Genomic DNA, 19120 nt, shown 5'->3' on the forward strand with positions numbered 1-19120 from the left:
TTTCAGGCAAAAAAAAAAAGTACATCTGATAGACATCTAGCTGCGGATTCCTTAACTTAGAATATCCCCAGGTGTCACGCTGGATCCGGAATTATTTTTTGCAGCAGCACCTCTGCGCACCGGGGGACGGCGCCACACGACCCTGCCCACACGTAGTCCACGTACGTGACGTCAGCGAGGTCATATAAGTCCCTCCCGGCACGCTGACGTCAGTTTCATTCTTTTAAGCAGATCCGGAGTGAGTGGTTTCTCTTGTTCTTCCTGTTCGCAGCAAATGTCCGCAACGGACCCACACATTATCTGTATGTGGTGTCTGAGCGAGCACCACGACTCCACGGACTGTGACGCCTGCCAACACTTCAAGCCGAAGTCCCGGCGGGAGCACTGGATGAAGCTTCTTTCGGCATGGCTGTCCCGGTCGGAGTCGTCTCATCCCCTAGCCTCTTCAACGCAGTTCCGTCGTCGATCGCCCTCTGGGGCCGTTGTTCACCACTTCTTGGTAAGTCACGGCGCATGTTGCCAAGGTCCTCGACCCCATTTTCATCTGTTGTCGGGGGCATTGATTCCCGGAATATTCCGGACGTGTGCCCCCGACAGTCGTCCCCCCTCTATCCGCCCTATCCGGGTGCAGGGGCGACTCTGGTCCAGATGGAGGCCTATGCCACGGCTCTGCAGGACTCCCTTGGTTCTTCTCCCGTCCCTGGGGCGTTCTCGGGGCCTCTGCTACCTGTGGGGTCCCCAACGGACTAGCCAGTGGGTTCGCCCCCGGCGTCAAATGAGCCTTTGCCCTCCAGGGACGTCGGAGATGTGGTATCGTCGGGGCGCGGCCCGGCTGGGTCCCCCTCTACGATCCATATGGCGTCATCAGGGCGCGGCCCCGCTGGGTCTCCCTCTAAGACCCATTGCACCCCTACCGTGCCGCATAGTCCCGTAGGGCTCCCTGTGGCATCACAGGAGGTTGCTGGTGCTCAAAGCCTCGCTTTGTGCACGCCTTGGCCTTCTGGGCAGGGGGCTGCCTGTCCGGAGCCGGGGTCTGCGCCGTTCCGGCGCCGTAGACTCGCCTCCCCGGCTCTGCCGCCGCTTCTTTCTTCGGAATCGGAGCCTGTTGTGGTTGAGGCTGAGTCGGTGCCGGTGAGGCGCCGGACGCTTGCCTCCCCGGCGCCTTCTTCGGAAGGAGAGCTTGTCGCCTCCACGGCTCTCCCTCCGCTTCTTCCTTTGGAGTCAGAGCCAGTTGTGGTGGAGGCTGAGTCGGCGCGGCGCTGGAGGCTTGCATCCCCGGGTCCGGCGCCTTCTCCTTTGGAAAGGGAGCTTGTCATGGATTCGGCGCTGGACGGGACGACTCGACGCCGGATGGTGTCGAGTCTGCGCCAGACGAAGCTCGATCGGCGCTGACTAAAGTAGTTTTGGCTCCGCATCAACGCCGGGTTGTTGCCTCTTCTCCGGAAGCGTCCGGAGAGAGTTTGGAGTCAGCCTGGCTCCCGGCGATGTCGCAGGTATTCTTGCCTGTGCCTCCCTTAGAATATGTGGATCTGGCAGGATCCCTGCCTCCCTAAGAGCACCCGGCAGGCTTCTCGCCTCCTCAAGAGCCTCATCACGACCCCCATTCGTCAATGGGGCTCCCCTCAGTTGGGCATTGGTCGCACCATCACTGTCTTGGGAGGGTTAGCTTACAGCCCTCACCTACTGATGAGCTACTATCCCCTCCTCAGAGGGCTACCGAGGCTGGTGCTTCTTTTCTCAGAGTGGTCTCCTTGGCCACTCGGATTTTGAACATGCAACCCCCTTCGGTGCCCTTGTCTGTGGACCCTTTACTTGATGTCCTTCATCGTGTGGCAGAGAATGTGGAGCCGCTTCTGCCCTTTGAATCTTCTCTTTATAATGCCCTTTTGGGTACCTTGGTTTGGCCAGCTTCCGGTGATCCGGTGGCACGTTCGGTCTTGCACCGCCACCGTCCTGCTCCACATGATCTGGTCTGCTTATTTGTGCATCCATGCGTGCAGGGATTTGTTTTACAAACTGCCTTCCCTTCCTTGCCCTGGCTAATGCTTTCTCCCTCCTGGGAGTCCAGATGGCTTGAGTCATGGGCCGGAACATCTTTGCCTCCACTAGTGCTGCACTACGGTCACTAAATACAGTGTGTGTCCTGGCTCTCGCTACCTCTGCCCTGTGGGACTCTGCAGAGTCTTTGCTCTCCACCAGCACTGAAGGCGCTCGTGTTGACCTCCTTCCTTTTCTCCGTGAAGGCCTTGACCTTGCTGAGTTTAGAGTCCGCTTCGCCTTGGATACTGCTGATTCCGTAGGCCGGGCTATGGCTGGTTCAGTCGCCTTGTGGCGCCATGCTTGGTTACAGGATAGCATCTTCCCAGAGAATATCCTGGAGGCCTGTGTTCCTCAGGCGTTTGTTCTGGAGTGGTACCTTTTCATTTAGCATCCTTGTGATGCGTTATGTGTTTTAGGCTGGTAGTAAGCCGCAGGTCTTCCTTTCCCATGGTTGGGGGTGATTACCCTTTCATTTAGCATCCTTTGGATGCATTATGCGTTTTACACTGGCAGTTAACCTACTGTGGCAGTGTTCCACAGATTGTTTCTCTGACTGTGGCTTGTCCTAATAGGTGTTCCCCGTTGTTGGGTTGTGCATACTCCGTGTGGGGTACTTGTTTGCTATTATATAGCTCTGTTTATGTCAACCGGGCCCAAGAGATCCCTTGGCCTCTATGCGTCCTCTGGTGCTCTTATCTGCCGTTGTACGGTGCTCAATGTTGTGCCTTGGAGTCCTCTTCTATATGTCATGGGTCATCTTCCTTATTTGCTTCATTCTCCTCCTTGGGAGGTTTTTCGGGGTGTTCATCACGCTTTAAGGGCAGCTTCCGTCTGCCATTACTGCACCAGGTGTCTTCCTCTACCACCATGTTGCATAGTCATGGCTGGTTTACCCATTTTTGCTAAATATATGTATTTATGTATATATACAAGCTCCATGGGTACTCTTCTTCCTAACTCTTCACCTCTCTTCGAGGCTGCAAGGTCTGGTCCGAAGTCTCCATGTTTCAGGGAGCTTTTCAGTGCTGCATGCGGAATTTCCAATAAGGCCCTTTTTGTTTTCCACTTACTGGTGTTGTTCCCCGATTTTAAACTGCTCCCTTCTTTGTGTTCAGTTACTGAACGATTCTCTCTTCTGGACAAGGGTTACTTTCCTTCCATTCGGAGGGTGTGGTCTGAAATTCTGCGATTCTCCCTCCTTTTCTACACCTTAGTACCTTGGTGCCTCTGCTGCACCTTCCTTCGGATGTGCCTCCTTCTTTAAGTTCACCCTGTATTATATCAGCTGGTCATGCGTGACGGCTCTTCTGATGTCAAAAGTCCTAGGTCTACACCCTGCATATCTGTATTTCGTGTGTTGGTTCTCACCTTGGTCTTCCAGCTGCCTGGTCGAGTGGCCGCATGCTTATTTTAGCTACGCCACCTTATGGTCTCTGTGGCTGTTTGCTCTGTGCATGTTTCTGTGGTGGCCTGCATCAGCGTGCTTAATTCTAAAAACATTGCTGATTTCTACTCTTGACCTTTGATTCTTGGCTGTAGCCTCTCCGGCCTTCCTTCCGTGGGCTAGCCTGGTAGGCTCTGGTTGCATCTCATCATGTTTCTTCTCAACCTTTGGTTGGTGTTCACATAGTGCGCCATTAAGCTAAGAGTGGTCCTTCTTCCTCTCTTTCTTTTGTTCTGGTATATGGCTGGTGCCGTTTCTACCTCTCATGCTTATACAGGTATGGTGTAGCATCATTCTGGCATTTTTGGGATGATTTGCATCCCGTTATCTTTTGCTCTTCCGAGCTATTTGGGTTGCTGTCTGGCTGTTCCGCCACAGCCCTCCCCATTGTCTATCACTCTGTTGCCGGCTCAAGTGCTTGGCGCTTTCTGGTCTGTCGCAGACCCACCTCCCCTTTGGTGTATGACTGTGGTATCTATTTTAAGTTAAGGAATCTGCAGTTAGATGTCTCTATCGGATGTACGAGTTACTTACCTTCGGTAACGATGTATCTGGTAGAGACTTTGGGGGGGTTCTCCGCTGGCTTCTTTCAGTTACCATTGTTTTTTTCTCTCACGGGTGCTCACATTGTTGCGTCCCTTTGAGAATAGCCATAATACAGCTGACTTCCTCTCAGGGGTTTTACCTGTAAAATGATGCCTTTTGATTAACCTTCACCAGGAGATTCATCTACATTTTCTTTTCTTCTCCTGCTGCCTTCCCTCCTTCCTTCCCTCCCTCCCGCCTTCTCTATTGGCTCAGGGTTCTGGTCTCCTCTACAGTCGTCGTCTTTGGAGATCTGTTGACCTCTGTTTTCAGACCTCCATTACTATAGGGGCAGTGCCACTCTTTTCATACCTTCCTGCGGTGGACTGTTCTCTCTGTGCTCCGTTCTTGCTAGACGACACAGTTCTACATGGTAATGACGATCTATTTCTGTTTGTAGAGATATTCTTCCCTTGTTGCACTCGAGAAGGGTCTTCGCTTAGCTTGTGGGGTTCTTTCTCACAGCTTTTTCACTTGTACGTAGGCAGTGTCTAATTCGGTCTTTTACGATGGTGTCTTGCACCATCCTCCTTTTTTCACGGATTTTTCATCCCTCGCACACTGTTCCCATACTTTCACAGTTTGTTGTTGGCAGCTCCGCTTTGTACTGCGGACAAGTTTCTCCAAAGAAAACTGACGTCAGCGTGCCGGGAGGGACTTATATGACCTCGCTGACGTCACGGACGTGGACGACGTCCAGGCGGGCTTGTGTGGCGCCGTTCCCCGGCGAGCAGAGTTGCAGCTGCTGCAAAAAAATACCGCATCCGGCCTGACGATATTCTAAGTTAAGGAATCTGCGGCTAGACAACGGCTCTACCAGATACATCGTTACCGAAGGTAAGTAACTAGTACAATAGATCCAGTATTTAGATGATCATACGCTGGAAATATACAAGATTAAGATCCAGCCACCTATGTCGCCTTTATCGACCTAAAGGCGGCATTCGATTCCATCCCAAGGGCTCAGCTGTGGGAATCCTTACACCAACAGGGTGTACGTGGCGAAATTTTAATTCAAATGATCAGGTTACACCAAGGCAACTACGCCAAAGTGCGATGAGGCAAAGGAGGTGTGCTTACTGATGAGATCCCAATCAAGAGGGGAGTGTGCCAGGGCTGCGTCCTGGCACCGAATCTTTCTCTTGTTTGTAAATGATTTGGTTAAACATCTCCAAAACTGTGTGCATGATTCACCAAAATTAGGAGGAAATTACATCTTTGCTCTAACATTTGCGGACAACACTATGTTGTTGTCCCAAACACCTAGTGGCTTGCAAAATTTGCTTCACAACCTTAATGAATATTGTAAAGTAAAAGGTCTTGAGGTGAACCCAACAAAAACGAAATATATGACTATAAGGCCACATAGAAGTTTTAAGAACAAATTATATTTGAATGACACAGAACTGGAACGCGTATCAAATTTCGTATATCTTGGGATCACTTTAGACTCTAAACTTTTCTGGGCCCTGACAGAGAAGTCGAAGGCTATTCTAACACAATACTCTATCTCCATTGTAAAAAAACAATCGGCAACCTACTTTAAAGCCATCACTCCCGCTCTGGAAGTATAGAAGGCCAGAGCCCAAACTGCTGCCGTATACAGTGCGGAGATTTGGGGAAGTGGCACCCTTAAATCTTTAACTATTTCCGAAAATAACATTTTGAGAATGCTTGTTGCCCTTCCCCAACATACTTCATTGATTCCCCCCGACCTACGATTTGGGCATTAAACGTCTGGAGTATCTAGCAATCTAGAGAACGCTGTCGTTCTGGATTAGAACTTGGACAACACCGGAGCTAACAGTGTATAGAGAATCACTCATTGAACTCCTGGCACTCTACACCCAAGCTTCTTTCCCTTGGCTGACTCATATTAGAACATGGCTTTTGGACATAGAACTGAGCAGATATTGGTTGAACCCAAGTCTGCTGTCTCCTGAGTCAAAATGCAGCTATTTGGGGAATTTGTTAGACAAGGTAATTTCAAGCAATTCGCATGGAAGACTAACCGTGCAATTCCTCCAGTTTAAAATGACACCTCAGTTTGAGACTGTTGGAAAACCACACTCCCACACTGAAAGGGTGGTGGTGGCCTTCCGGACACACTGTGGTAGCTTGGCTCGAGTGGTCAGGAATCAGGCTCCGTGCTAAGCATGCGACATACCCATACAATAACCATGCGTGCATCCGTTCCAAAAACGACTCTACACCGTAAAAATTATGAAAATATCTTACTTTATCTTCTTTTTCTCTTAGTTGCTGATTAGATAAATAACAATCACAATATACAAACTTTTTAAATAGTGCAGGTCAAATAAATACTGGCTTAATGATTCAATAAATAGGGGTGATCATAAATAATGAAGGCATAAATATAAGTGCAATACATACAGGCAATTAAATATTCTGAGGCAATAAATACTGTAAACCAATAAATATTGTGCATCAAATACTGTGGACCAATAAATACAGTGAAGCAATAAATAGGTTAAATACAATAAATACAGTGCCCCTAATAAATACTTAAAAGCTGACAGTGACACTCATAGAATCAGATCACTTTTGAATTCCTAAGGGCTGATTTGGCCCAGGCACAGCTTGTGGGGATGTGGAAGGCTTGAGGGTGTCTACTCCCTGGCTTGGACAAGGCTGAGGCCTAAACTGAGGTAGATCAAGGGGGGAATACCAGAGAGCTGGCTCTCTTCCTCCACACAACCTCTCTAGATTAGTCCCAGCTCACCCCTGGCACAGTCAGGTTGGTTCCAGCACCACCCTAGCCCCTTAGAGCAGTCTCTCAGGTCTCCACAGGGCCTTAGGCGCCCTCTACTCCACTTACTGCCCTTTTTCTGATGCTCCGACGCCGCTGGAGTCGTGTCGACGCTGTGAGGCGGTTCCGGTTCGATGTCGGCGGCCTCGGCACAATGTCAGTTCTTGACGACGCCGGTAGGCGGTTCCGGTTTCGATGTCGGCGGCCTCGGTTCGATCTCGACCTCCGATTCGATGGCGTCGGGCAGTCTTTACTCGATGTCGACTTCGGGCGGCTCCGGTCCGATGGCGACCTCGGCTTCGATGACGTCGGCTGGCCTTAACTCGATGTCGACTTCCGGCGGCTCCGGAGTGCGATCCTCACTCCCGACCTCCGGTGCTCCTCTCCTTAGGTTTCCGGCGACTCCGGAGTGCGACCTCCACTCCCGACCTCCGGCATGATTCTCACAGGTTCCGGCGACTCCGGAGTGCGATCCTCACTCCCGACCTCCGGTACACCTCACCTCGGTCTCCGACGACTCCGGAGGGCGGACTTCACTCCTCCGATGACGCCGCTCACTCGACCTCGGGTGACTTCCTCCTCGACCTCTGGTACTCCTCACGACCTCTGACGGCGCCCTCTCTCGACCTCTGGCGGCTCCGGGTACGACGTCTGCTTTTCCAGTCAGCTCCGCTTCTCCACCTCGGGCTCCCGGTCTCAGGCTACTCGACGTCGGACTCCAGGGAAACCAGTTTCCAGGTCAGGATCTTGCTGTTCTCTGTTTCTAAGGCCTGTTCCTGCTGTCCAGGTCCTTAGGATGGTCTTTCTTGCTTCTTCCCACACAGGGCTCCAGGCTGGGCTCAGTCAGTAGGGACTAGTATCAAGGGTGGGTTTATGGACCCCACTCCAGGCACAAGTTTCCACCCCTGCTGCCTCACTCCTTCCTCCTTCAGGTTTCTGCTGCTCTCTCTTCACCAGTCAGGTGCCAACTGCCAGCTCCAACTGCCAACTCTCTGTCTTAGCTTCCCAACATTCTAAACCGCCTCCAACTGTCACAGGGTTCTGGAATGTTCTGGAAGGTGCTGGTAGGTTCCAGTGGATGCTGGTGATGTCACAGGTGGCCACCATTTTGTGCTTCAGGCCCTCAGACAGAAGTTTCAGGGGTAGGTAAAATGGCTCCCTGAATCTGCCTCAACACTAAAAACGAAAACAAATGAGGGAAAAAAAGCCAAGTCCTACAGAGACGTTCTGAGATGAGATAGAACCGTTATTGGCAAAGTGTTTATACCTGAAATTTCGATAAGGTATATTACAATTAAACAGCTTTGTTGCCAAATGGTCAATGCCAAAACTTAAGGATGGGGAGTCCCATTGCACCTTATGTCGAAAGGGGGTTGATGAAGATATTCCACACGTTTGGTTTTTCTGCCCAGCATATAGATCAGCTAGACGGAAGTGGATAAAACCGATAGCCAGGTGCCTTAGCGTCAGGAGAATGAATGATATGTTGAGAATATTAAAAACTGACAACTCCCGCCTAATAGTTTTTGCCCTCAGACGATTTTTATTGGCTGTTGCATTTACGAGGAAAAAGGGAGGGCAAAAATTATAATTTTTTTAAACTGGCTGTCAATCTAAGGCACCCACCTAGCGGTAATGCTGTACAATTTGGCAGGAACAATTATGACAAAAACCAAAGGGGATCATATACCCTGGCTAAGACCAAACGAAATTGAAATAGCTACGCTTCTGTGTAACAATTGAAGTACTTTTAGACTGTTGTGTACTGTATTGGTGTCCATGTTTTTAGTAATAATTTGCTGATTTTAAGAATTGATAGCTTTAGCTTAATACAGGCATTTTCGGAACTTTTTATGAATACTTAAATTTTATTAGTTTTCCTATCAGTTTGGATATAAATTAATTCATGCCAATGTTCTTGTATAATGGTATAGTATAAGATTCTGTACCTTTATGGATTTATTGCACACACACTTTCCAAGAACTTGAAATTAGTACAGAATAAATAGTATTTTGCTGCTATTATATTGCACAGGCACTTTACAAGCGAACAAGACAATAGGGTAACCCCCAGATTGCCAAGACCAACTGGTGGAACTCAGCTAGACTCAAAATAAACTGTAACAGACTAGATGTATATAGATTTGACAAAGTGAGCAATGGATGAAAGTATTTACAAATTTTATGCATGTATTGTCTTTTATTGTTCTTATTTTTATGGCTTTATAGGCCGAAATAAAGTATTTTGATTGATAAAACGGACAACACTGTCCAGTACATTATGTCAACAGAAAGGGAAATGAGGTGAAGAGTCGTAATTGAGTTCCAGTCCATCTTTCATTGGTTGCTAGCAAGCAACATGTTCATCTTCCAGGCCTAGAGAATTCTAAGGATGACAAACTAACCAGGAGGATCAGCACATTGTAACAACCACGGCTGTAGGAGGAGAGGTGTGGCACAACATCTATATCCCCAACCTGCTTGAACTCTGGCTCAATTTGGCCCGCCAATGGTTCCTCAGATATTGGAGTGTGCTCCCCATCCAGCAGGAGACCGGAAAGTGCTTGTGCTCTTAGTGACGGTGCCTTAGTGTCTTTTGGCATCCTTTTCGCCTCCTGGTGCCCATTGCCGTTGAGAGAATTTACCCACCTGGCTGTGAGGGAGCTGGTGATGCATTGTGAGGTAATGGTGGGCGACACCCCTGGGAACGCCGATTGCGGAGAAGCACTTCCCTGGGCAGGTTGATGAGGGAAAAATGTGCGGCTTGTGGGCTTGCATGCCGGCACAAAAGCCCCTTCTAAGTGCCACCCAAGTCCTCAGAGCAGATAGTGCTAGGGGAGTAGCCCTGCCACAGGATCAACTCCTACCCAAACAAAGTCTTTCTGCCCAGCCTCAGACATAGAGATAGCAAGGACGGAAGGAGGTGGATGCTGAAGTTTGAAGCTTGCTTCATCAAGACATGGGCTCCTTGCTGTAGGGGAACCTGAAATTCCAATTCTGCTTTCTTGCGGTTTGTAAGTGACTTAAATGTTGTAAAGAAGGCTACCACAGTCAACAGCCTGCTTCTCGATTGCTAGTCTGTTTCCAGAACTTGCTCTAAGACTTGAGAGCCTTAAAAATGAGTCTGGCAACAAACGTACACTTTGTACACCTTGCTTTTACCTACAATACTAACCTAAATATTAGCAATTCATGTATTTTGTTTCCAAAAGGGTGTCCAAGATGCTTGGCCTGCATTTCAGCTTTTTAGCCCACCACATGGATAAGGATTGTTTTTCCACACCAAAATGAAGTATCTATATGCTACCCTCTTCTCAATAGGACTCCGATACTTTTGGGCGCAAACACCCCAAAGGCACACTTGGTGCAAAAACAAATAAGAATTGTACACAGTACCTCTTGGCTGACCTACAAATATAAGAATGTGGCCTGCTGCAGGGCTAGAATTGGGGGCGGTGGGAAGTATCCAGGGCCAATGTCGTACCCATTAGTAACCACAGGTACAAAATCAAGTACCAACCCCAACTCCCAGCGGTCCTGCTGGGTAGTTGGTCCAAACCCGTCACAGGGGCCCCTATGAACTGGACGATTGCCCACCACCACTGCCCCACCCCAGGGGACTCATCCTTATTTTTTGCCAAAGGTTGTCACGCCCTTCCACATCAGGCAGACCATCACTTTGCCCACCTTCTTTCCGCATACTTCAAGGGAGGAGGAGAGGCTCCACCATCTGGACTCAAAACGTGCGCTCGCGTTCTATCTGAAGCGTACACAGCAGTTCTGGGTGGATGACCAGCTCTTTGTTGGCTACGTGGGCGCCAAGAAAGGTCGGGCTGTGCACAAACGAACCATCTTGCGGTGTCGTTCCGTGCATCAAAGCGTGTTACTCCTTGGCTGAGAAGGAGCCTCCTGTGGGGCTGCGTGCCCATTCTACCAGGGCGACCTCAGCCACTACTGCCTTGGGACGCGGCGTTCCCTTGAAGGACATTTGTCAGGCAGCTACATGGGCCTCGCTGCACACGTTTACCAAGCATTTCTGCCTTGACAGTCCGGTCCGGAGAGATGGCTTCTTTGGCCGTTCTGTTCTCTGTGACTTTCTGGTGTAATCTGTTCGCAGACCCACCACCGGGGTTGGTATTGCTGGGGTATCTATTCTAAGGTAAGGAATCTATCACTAACCTGTCTTTTTCAGATGCACAAGTTACTACTTGTGTAACGATATATCTGTAAGACATTAGTTGGTGATAGATTCCTTATCGGCCCACCCATCCTCCCCGTTCTGCGAACTGATTTCTAGCGTTAAGGTCATCCCTTTCAGGGCCCTAGTTTATTGGCACCAGGTGTCAGTTTTTTGCATGGCTCTGCGTTCCTGGCGCGGAAAGTCGTGTACAGAAGTGACGTCGGCGCGCATGGGTGGCGCCTAAGTAGTCTCCGTGGTGTCATCTCGGCGCTTGCGATGCACGTGGAGCCGCACAACGCCACCTACTGACGTGCAGGGGTACTGCTAGCAAAACTTTCCCAATCCAGTCTGACGCCTGGGGATAGTCTAAGGTAAGGAATCTATCACTAACTAATGTCTTTTACAGATATATTGTTACACAAGTAGTAACTTTTGTGTTAAGGCGAGTATAAGATAGTAGCCAATGGGCTACATACACCTGGTGTGACTGCACCCCCTATATGACCAATTCATGTGGAGAGTGGGCATACTCCTGACCCAGAGTAACTAGTTTTGCAAAAAACAAGATGGTAAAACCCTCTTACTGTCCACTTCACGCTGCCTAACTTAGGTGTGTGCTCAGCCTGAAAGTGTGACACCTTCTGACTAGCTAATTTTCCCAACCATGCTCATGCCAAATGGGCCTCAGGACAGGGGCTGGCATTCCCAGGCCAACATGGGCAGTAAACTTCCCAGTCCCCTTCCCCACCGGCATTTGCCTCCAAAGTGCTTTAGTTTGCAGTTAGTGAAACACAACCACCCTGTGGGAGGCATGGTCAGTTATTTCCTCCAAGGTTGTCAAAATATGTTAGATCAGATAGGTGGTTCCTCCAGATTGTCTAACAAGGTTATATCATTCTATTTTCTGTGTGACCCTCGGCGTCTTCCACCTGCATCAATATGTCTTTCAGAGGACCACCTGTCCATCCCGCTCCAAGAAGTGCAGGCTCTTTTGCCCAAAGTGACCATAGAGAAGGTCCCAGCCCTGGAAATAGGGATGGTCTGTTACTTACATTATTTACTTGTGTCAAAAAATTGAGTCCTTTATCCTATTTTAGATCTCCACCCTCTGAATGCCTTTTTTGATTAAGGAAAAATTCAAGATGGTTATGCTGGCCCTAGTTCTATCTGCCCTGGATCCAGGTGACTGTATGGTGGCTTTGGACCTACAGCACACTTACATTCATGTACCCGTCTAGCAGTCCCACAGATGTTCATTGCAGTTAAATGTGGGCCAGAAGCATTTTAATTTTGCCGTTCTCGTCTTCGGTCTTACCATCACCCCTCGGGTGTTCACAAAAGTGATGGCAGCACACCTTGGAGGTTGTGGATACAAGTTTTCAACTATCTCAACGACTGGCTATTGAAGAGTAGCTCATCACAATAAGCCATAGACCACCTCCTAGTGAATCTTCTGACATTGTTGAGGTTCACGATTCACATGTCAAAGTCCCTCCAGACACCTTAGCAGAGACTTTCTTTCATTTAATCATCCTTGATACTGTGCTGTTTTGGGCCTTCCCTCCATCACGAGTCCAGGACATTTAGACTGTTATCCTAGTGTTTTAGCTGCAGTCTTGGGTCTCGTGAGTGCCTGTGAGGCTTCTTGGCCTCTTGATATCCTGCATCGTGTTTGTTGGTTGGATATGCCAGGTGGCATATGCAGGCTCTGCAGTGGAACCTAAAGTGTAAGTGGGCCCAGCACCAGGGGAACCGATCAAATTCCTTCCAGACTTTATAGGATATTTCAAAAGACCTGTTGTGGTGGCTCAGCTGCAATTGGACCAGTGGTAGACCCCTCTCCCTGCCCAAGCTGGAGGGGGCTGTTGTGACAAATACATCACTGCTGGGCAAGTCTTCTGGGAGATGTGGAGATCAAAGAACACTGGAACCAGTCTCTAAAGCAACCTGTTGTAGCTGCAGGACATTCGCCTGGCGCTGAATGCCTTCCTACCATCCAGCAAAGGGACGCTGGTTCAGGTTCTCACAGATGCCACCACCATGTGGTACTGGAATTAGCAGGGTGGTGTCCTTCTTTCTTCATCTCTGGAGATGACTGGAGCACCATACCATTTCCCTCATCATGCACCACCTGCTGTATCTTTGAACGCTATGACAAACGAGCTTAGCCGATGGCACCTGTCGGACCATAAATGGCGGTTACACTCTGAGGTGGCACAGGACATCTTCCAGTAATGGGTAACCCTGTGTAGAGGTTTTTGCCACTGCAGAGAACTGATGCATTCCACCTAGAATGGAGCTCCTGGAAGTATGTATTGCTGTGAGCAGCTGGCTCTCCTGGCCCATGTTCTGAAGAAGATCAGAATGGACTTAGCTGAAGTCACCCTAGTTGCTCCGGATTGGGCAAGGAGAGTATGGTATCCAGAAAGTCTGAGAATGAGCATCTGTTCTCTGATCAGGCTACTATTTCATGAGTACCTCCTGTCCCAGCAGCTGGCAAGGGTTCTCCATTTGAACCTACATAAATTCAACCTTGATGTGTGGAGATTGACAGTCAGTGATTCACTGCTTTAGTTTTATTGCCTGAAGTGGTAAATTTCATCCCAACGTCCCTGTATGAAATCCATCTGTGGTGGGCAATGAGAAGTTCGTAACCTGGTTTGGCACTCGAAATGTCAACCCGTTACAAGCCTAGCTGTTGGATGTCTCATTTGTTTTTTCCCTGGCCCTGCCAGGACTTGCTGTGGCAACGGTTAATGTTTGTTTTCCCAGTCGACCTTGTTTAAATCGCCTGTTATGAGGTTTCTAAAAGGTTTGAACTATTTGTTTCCTCCCAAACAGTCATTGATGCCACAGTGGGATCATACTTGCGAATGCGATTCGGACCCATGCACAACTGTCCAGTACGTCTCCTGACTCTAACTGTTTCTGGTCTTGGTAGCTTTAGCTCGTCTCATGAGCGAACTCCAAGTTCTCTCAATGCAGCCCAGTTACACTAACTTTTTCCCAGACAAAGTGCTACTAAGGATCACGACGGCCTTTTTATGTAAAGAGGTTATTGCTTTTCACGTTGGGCAGTCCATCACTCTCCCATCATTCCATGCCCACCTTACCCCTTGAAAGAGGAGAGTGACTTCATTGGACTCTACAAGAGCTTTAAGATTCTACATCAATCACACTGAGAACATTAGGTCGATGATGAGATCTTTGTGGGGATTCCTTAGACAAAGAAAGGCATCACAGTGCAGAAAAGGACTTTGTCAAGCTGGATAGTCCTCTGTGTCAAGATGCTACATTCTAGTCAAGAAATGGCCTCTGAAAGGGTTCGTGGTCCATTCCACCAGGGCCAAAGCTGCTACAACTGTGTTGGCAAGCGGAGCGCCTGTATTTGACATCTGACAGGTTTCAGCGGCATCAATAAATATGTTCATGAAGCACTACTGCCTTGACTGCCAGGTTCGATGGCATGGGCATTTCGTTCCTGCAGGACCTATTGAGTATGAGCCATTCCACAGAACTACCACCTATGGAACTGCTTTGGTATCTATTCTGAAGTTGAGGAATCTGCGTATGAAGTATCCATCAAAAGAGCAAGTTACTTACCTTTGGCAATGCTTTTTCTGGCGGATGCTCCATTCACCCAGATTCATCCCTGCCCTCTAGCCACGGACCAAGTCAAGAAATAAACTGACGTCAGTGTGTATGGGTGTTACGTATTCGCAGTTCTGCTCGGCAGTTCAGTGGAACAAAGTCAGTACGCAGGAGCATTACTGTTTAAATCTTCCGAATCCAGTCTGGAACCTGGGAATTTTCAAAAAGTGAGGCATCTGCGCTTAGATAAAGTAGTCACCAGGAAGAGTGTTGAAGACTGTAAGTAGCTTTTTTTTTTTTAGATTGCTTTTTGTGGATAATATGTCAGGATGTTCGCTTAGCTAGTAATTATGTTGTTTTTATGGAAACACTTGCAAATAATAAACAGTTGGTTAAAGTTAATGGTCCAAGCCAGAGCTCTTTCATTGTTCAGCTTTACTTAGGCCTGCTTGTCCCTTTCCTGTCCTTAGATGTACAGACGATAGTTATGTATGCCTGTTGGAAATTGTTTTAAAATAAGGCTCTTAACCGCCTTAAAGGAACATTCCATAAGATACCTGTGCATAATGATTTTAACATGCTTAATATTGTTTAGAAGTAATGTGAGAAATGGTGTTTACTTGTTTCTTGCTATCTCATCATAGTTGCTACTCAGTTAATGTTACAGCAAATCTCTTAATTTTACATGAGGCCTTTAAACCTTTTTCCCCCCTTTCTTACAGCTGATATTTCTGAATTTGATGAGTTAAGCCGGACTGTAGATGAAGGGTTATGTGATAATGAATGGAACCCAGCCATTCAGCTGTTTCAGCGTGAAAAGTTATTTTCTTGCCAGGCAGTTTTGAATGATGCATCACAAGGGCTCAAACAGCAAAGGTAAGTTAGTCTGTCACTAAAAGCTTCATTGTGGCCTCACATATTGAATAATTACTAGCAAGTTAAAATTCAATGTGTGGAATACTGCAGAAGCGGATTTGCTAAATTATGGAGAGAGTCTGCAGTTTTGTGTGAATGGTTCTGTGCTCCATAAAGGAAAAATATAATTAAGTAAATCTATTTATTTGATGAATTACTTGGCTTATCCTTTGTTGCTAGGAACATGGAAGTAAATCCTTCTTGAAAAAAAAATTACTGTGGTACATATACAACTCCCAAAAAATGAAAGGTATGCATAAAACACTGTAACTGTTCAGCTAAAATAAATAGAGCATCATGATCAAAATGTTGCAAAAATGAAGAAAATCAGATGTAGGAGCATGTAGATGAAAGCAAAAAAATCCTAAAACGCACTGGAAACTGAGAATCCAGTTTGGGTCAATTGGGTGCACTGGATAAACACCTAGGCACCTTCCTGAAATGACAAGTGATCGATAGTTTGTATTGAGTCTATTGATTTAATGTAGTAACCTTATGGCAGACTGAGCTCTGTGCACCCCTTTGCGCCTGATGGAGTGCGTTTGGTGAGAAATCTTGGATCATCACAATAAAGATTACCTTCGTACCTGCAAACATTTCTCAATAGGTTAAATCTACTGTAGGCTTACAAATGAAATGTGACCTTCGTACAGATTGCATAACCTGCAAACATATTACAAATGACTTATCAAAGTGTCAAGTATGGTAATTTAAGTTCAATATAGTTTTTTTTTTTATATATGTGTCGGAGGGAAATTTCTAAAATCTCCCCCCCCCCCCTCCCCCCGAAAGGCTCAGAAGTCAAAATGTCAGATTTCCAGGATCCAGAAGTGAAGCAAATTTTGGGGGAACACTGCAGGAAAATGATTTACCTAAAAGTACAGTTGCATGAGACTTATGCTTTGTAAAGGAAATTAAACGATAGAAAATTAGTATTTATACCGCAAGTTCAACGTTTTTTTTTTTTTTTAAGCCCAAATACCCCTTAAGTTATTCGCTCAGTTCCAAATTCATTGTAATTCATTGTAGGTCCTGCCATATGCATGGTCCTCTAACACAGATTTGAAATTCCTGCCCAGTTAGACATTTTATTTTACTGCATGTGCCAAATTCAGTTATAAATTTGCATCAAGAAATCTTCACTATTGTTCATAAACACTGCATAGTCCTGTCCATGTACAGGGTTTTGAAAGATCCTTGCATTGTCTTTATTCTGTTGTCTTAGCCATGAAAACTAGCTGGAAGATGGTTACTTTTAATTTATTTTTGGTTTGGATGTTGCTTTCTCATTAAAACAATGTTTTCTCCGTTTTTTTTTGTCGACCGGGTTGAACTAGTGTTCTCTTCCAGTGGATACTCATCAATAGTCATAAGTACTGAATAGTTCCACCCACGTGCGGTGACCCAGGAGCACTTATATACGAGTGTGTGTATGTGCAAAATTGCTTTTCCTTTGAAACATGGTCCTAACTATAATTATCTGCTGGTCACCCCTACAGCAGGCCTAACGACCCTAAGACAGGTTGCTGAATATTACATGTGAGGGCATACCTGCACGAGCAGATATGCTCCTGTGCTGGTCAGTCCTATTTCTGAACAGGGAAGCTATTTTAAACCATGTGCTGGACACTGGTGCAAAGGAGTTCCCCAGCTATATAATGGCTTCACTAAAAATAGGGATGTTTAGTATACCCACACTGATTCCAGTGTTTGATTGACCAATACATTCACCCAGAGGGCACCCCTGAAAACCTACCTGCCTCTGGTATCCTTGCTGACTGGTTTTAGCCAGCCTGCCATCCGAGACGCTAGTCTAATCTCCTAGGGGGAGAGCTCTTTGCTCTCAGGAGACCCAGAACAAAAGTCTTTCCAGGCTCTCTTCGACAGAATGACCTGCTGATTAACCTCCTTGGGTCGATGAGCTTCAAAGACGCTGCTGCCAATCGAATGCGAATCTTGCTCCCCTCAAAGGACAGGAAGCCACCCCCGTCCAAAGCCTCCTTGTCATGTGGAAGGTAGAAAATTAGCTAGTTTTGTAGGTGTGCCACCTCCAGGCTAGTGTCTCCTCTAGGTGAGCTACTGTGGGATGTCACGATTTTTCAGAAGTTGCCCTCTTTGTGATGGCATACTTAAAAACTCTGGGACAGGATTATGCCCACTTCCCACAGAAAGTGGTCATATAGAGGGCTGTGGTGACCCGAGGGTCACTAGCCCATTGGCTACTGCCCTACACTCCCTAACACCCCTAAATTCAGTATTTAGAAGAGTCCCTGGAAACAGAGAAGCGGATCCTGATGACCTAAGTAGAGGACACAGAAGAGCCGCATACGCTGAGAAGCAGCCAACCTGGCACCAACCCTGCCGGCTTGTCTGCATTGCTTGTTGAAAACGATGCCAAAGTCGACTAGTCCTGCAGCTGTGACTCCAGAAACTTGAGAGGATTGCCTGCCTTGGAAAAAACCTCAAGACCTGCCATGAACAGCTGGATTAAGCATGCTAGCAGTGCTCGTGGTTTGTCTCGGAGTGTGTTTTTGGGCAGCATAAGTGAGGCATCACACGCTCTCTATCAGCGCAGCTATTGTTGCTACCCGCAGAACGTTACTTGTAGGCCTTGCAAAATCGCTGCAGTTAACTTTTTTAAATTTACCTTTAGAATCTGTTTTTACTGTGTAACATTGTTGATTTTACTGAAACTGACCTCAGCGCGTAAGACGGCTGTTCGTGCTTCCTAGTTGCTCCTGGCAACTCTCCCCGTTAGCAGCCAATCACGCTGTGAGAGGGCGGAGCTGTGGGCGGGGACCGTAGACTAATGCAGCCCGCAGCATGGGAGCGCAGCGGATGCGCGCAGCGGGCGCGTCTGTGGCGCGCCAAAGGCAAGCCCTTCTGCGCCCGTCTGGGCCCGTCTGCACCCATCCGCGCTCATCCGGTTCCAGGGGCCAGCCACTATGCCCGTTCCATTACATACCCTTCAGAAGCCCTCAAATTGTTGCACTCCACTCATCTGGCCCTCTCCCATGAAATATTCACATTAACAACTGAGAAGGAAATCTTTATTAAACGAAGCGCATTCCCAGAAATACAGAACTCTAGCACCTCCACGCAAATCTCACAGAGCCCTGTCAATTTCTGGCCCGCGCCCCTATCAATTTACTACCTTAATACACGTTCCCTTGTCGAGCACCAGCTTGACATCTTCCTCCTCCTGCTCACTGATAAACCTGAAATCCTTCTGCTGACAGAAACATGGCTGACACTCGATTCCACCAGACTTATGCAAGAGCTCAAAATTGAAATCCAACAGTTGGAGGTATAACTTAAAGCCTATATACCTCCGAATGTCCTAAAAAAACGTTTGAAGGAATTAAATCAGTAAATAACAGATTATGAGATGACATTAAAACAGAGTAAGTTCAACAAACTGAAAAAAGACACCTCACACTTCAGTCACGAACGGGTCTACCCATATATACGAGATGACTATGTTCAGAGGATTGAAGATCAGAGTACGGATGGTGAATCATCAGACACAGGGTCTGACAACTCGAGCTCCAGCAGAGGCAGTGGGCGCCGCTACAACAGCGGAGGTGGTAACCGA

At 47.5% G+C, this 19120-nt stretch overlaps 1 protein-coding gene across 2 annotated transcripts in view; it reads left to right on the forward strand.

Annotated features, from left to right (window-relative positions):
* Nucleotides 1–19120, forward strand: part of CENPE (centromere protein E) — a 1911253-nt gene that overhangs the window by 173763 nt on the left and 1718370 nt on the right. For both annotated transcript variants that reach the window (XM_085641421.1, XM_085641422.1), the window contains exon 15: nt 15333–15486. In XM_085641421.1, the coding sequence (XP_085497547.1) occupies nt 15333–15486 (154 nt within the window). The remainder of the gene's footprint in view (nt 1–15332; nt 15487–19120) is intronic.

Source organism: Triturus cristatus, chromosome 2_2 (assembly GCF_964204655.1).
Source record: "Triturus cristatus chromosome 2_2, aTriCri1.1, whole genome shotgun sequence".
NCBI classification, from domain to species: Eukaryota; Metazoa; Chordata; class Amphibia; order Caudata; family Salamandridae; genus Triturus; species Triturus cristatus.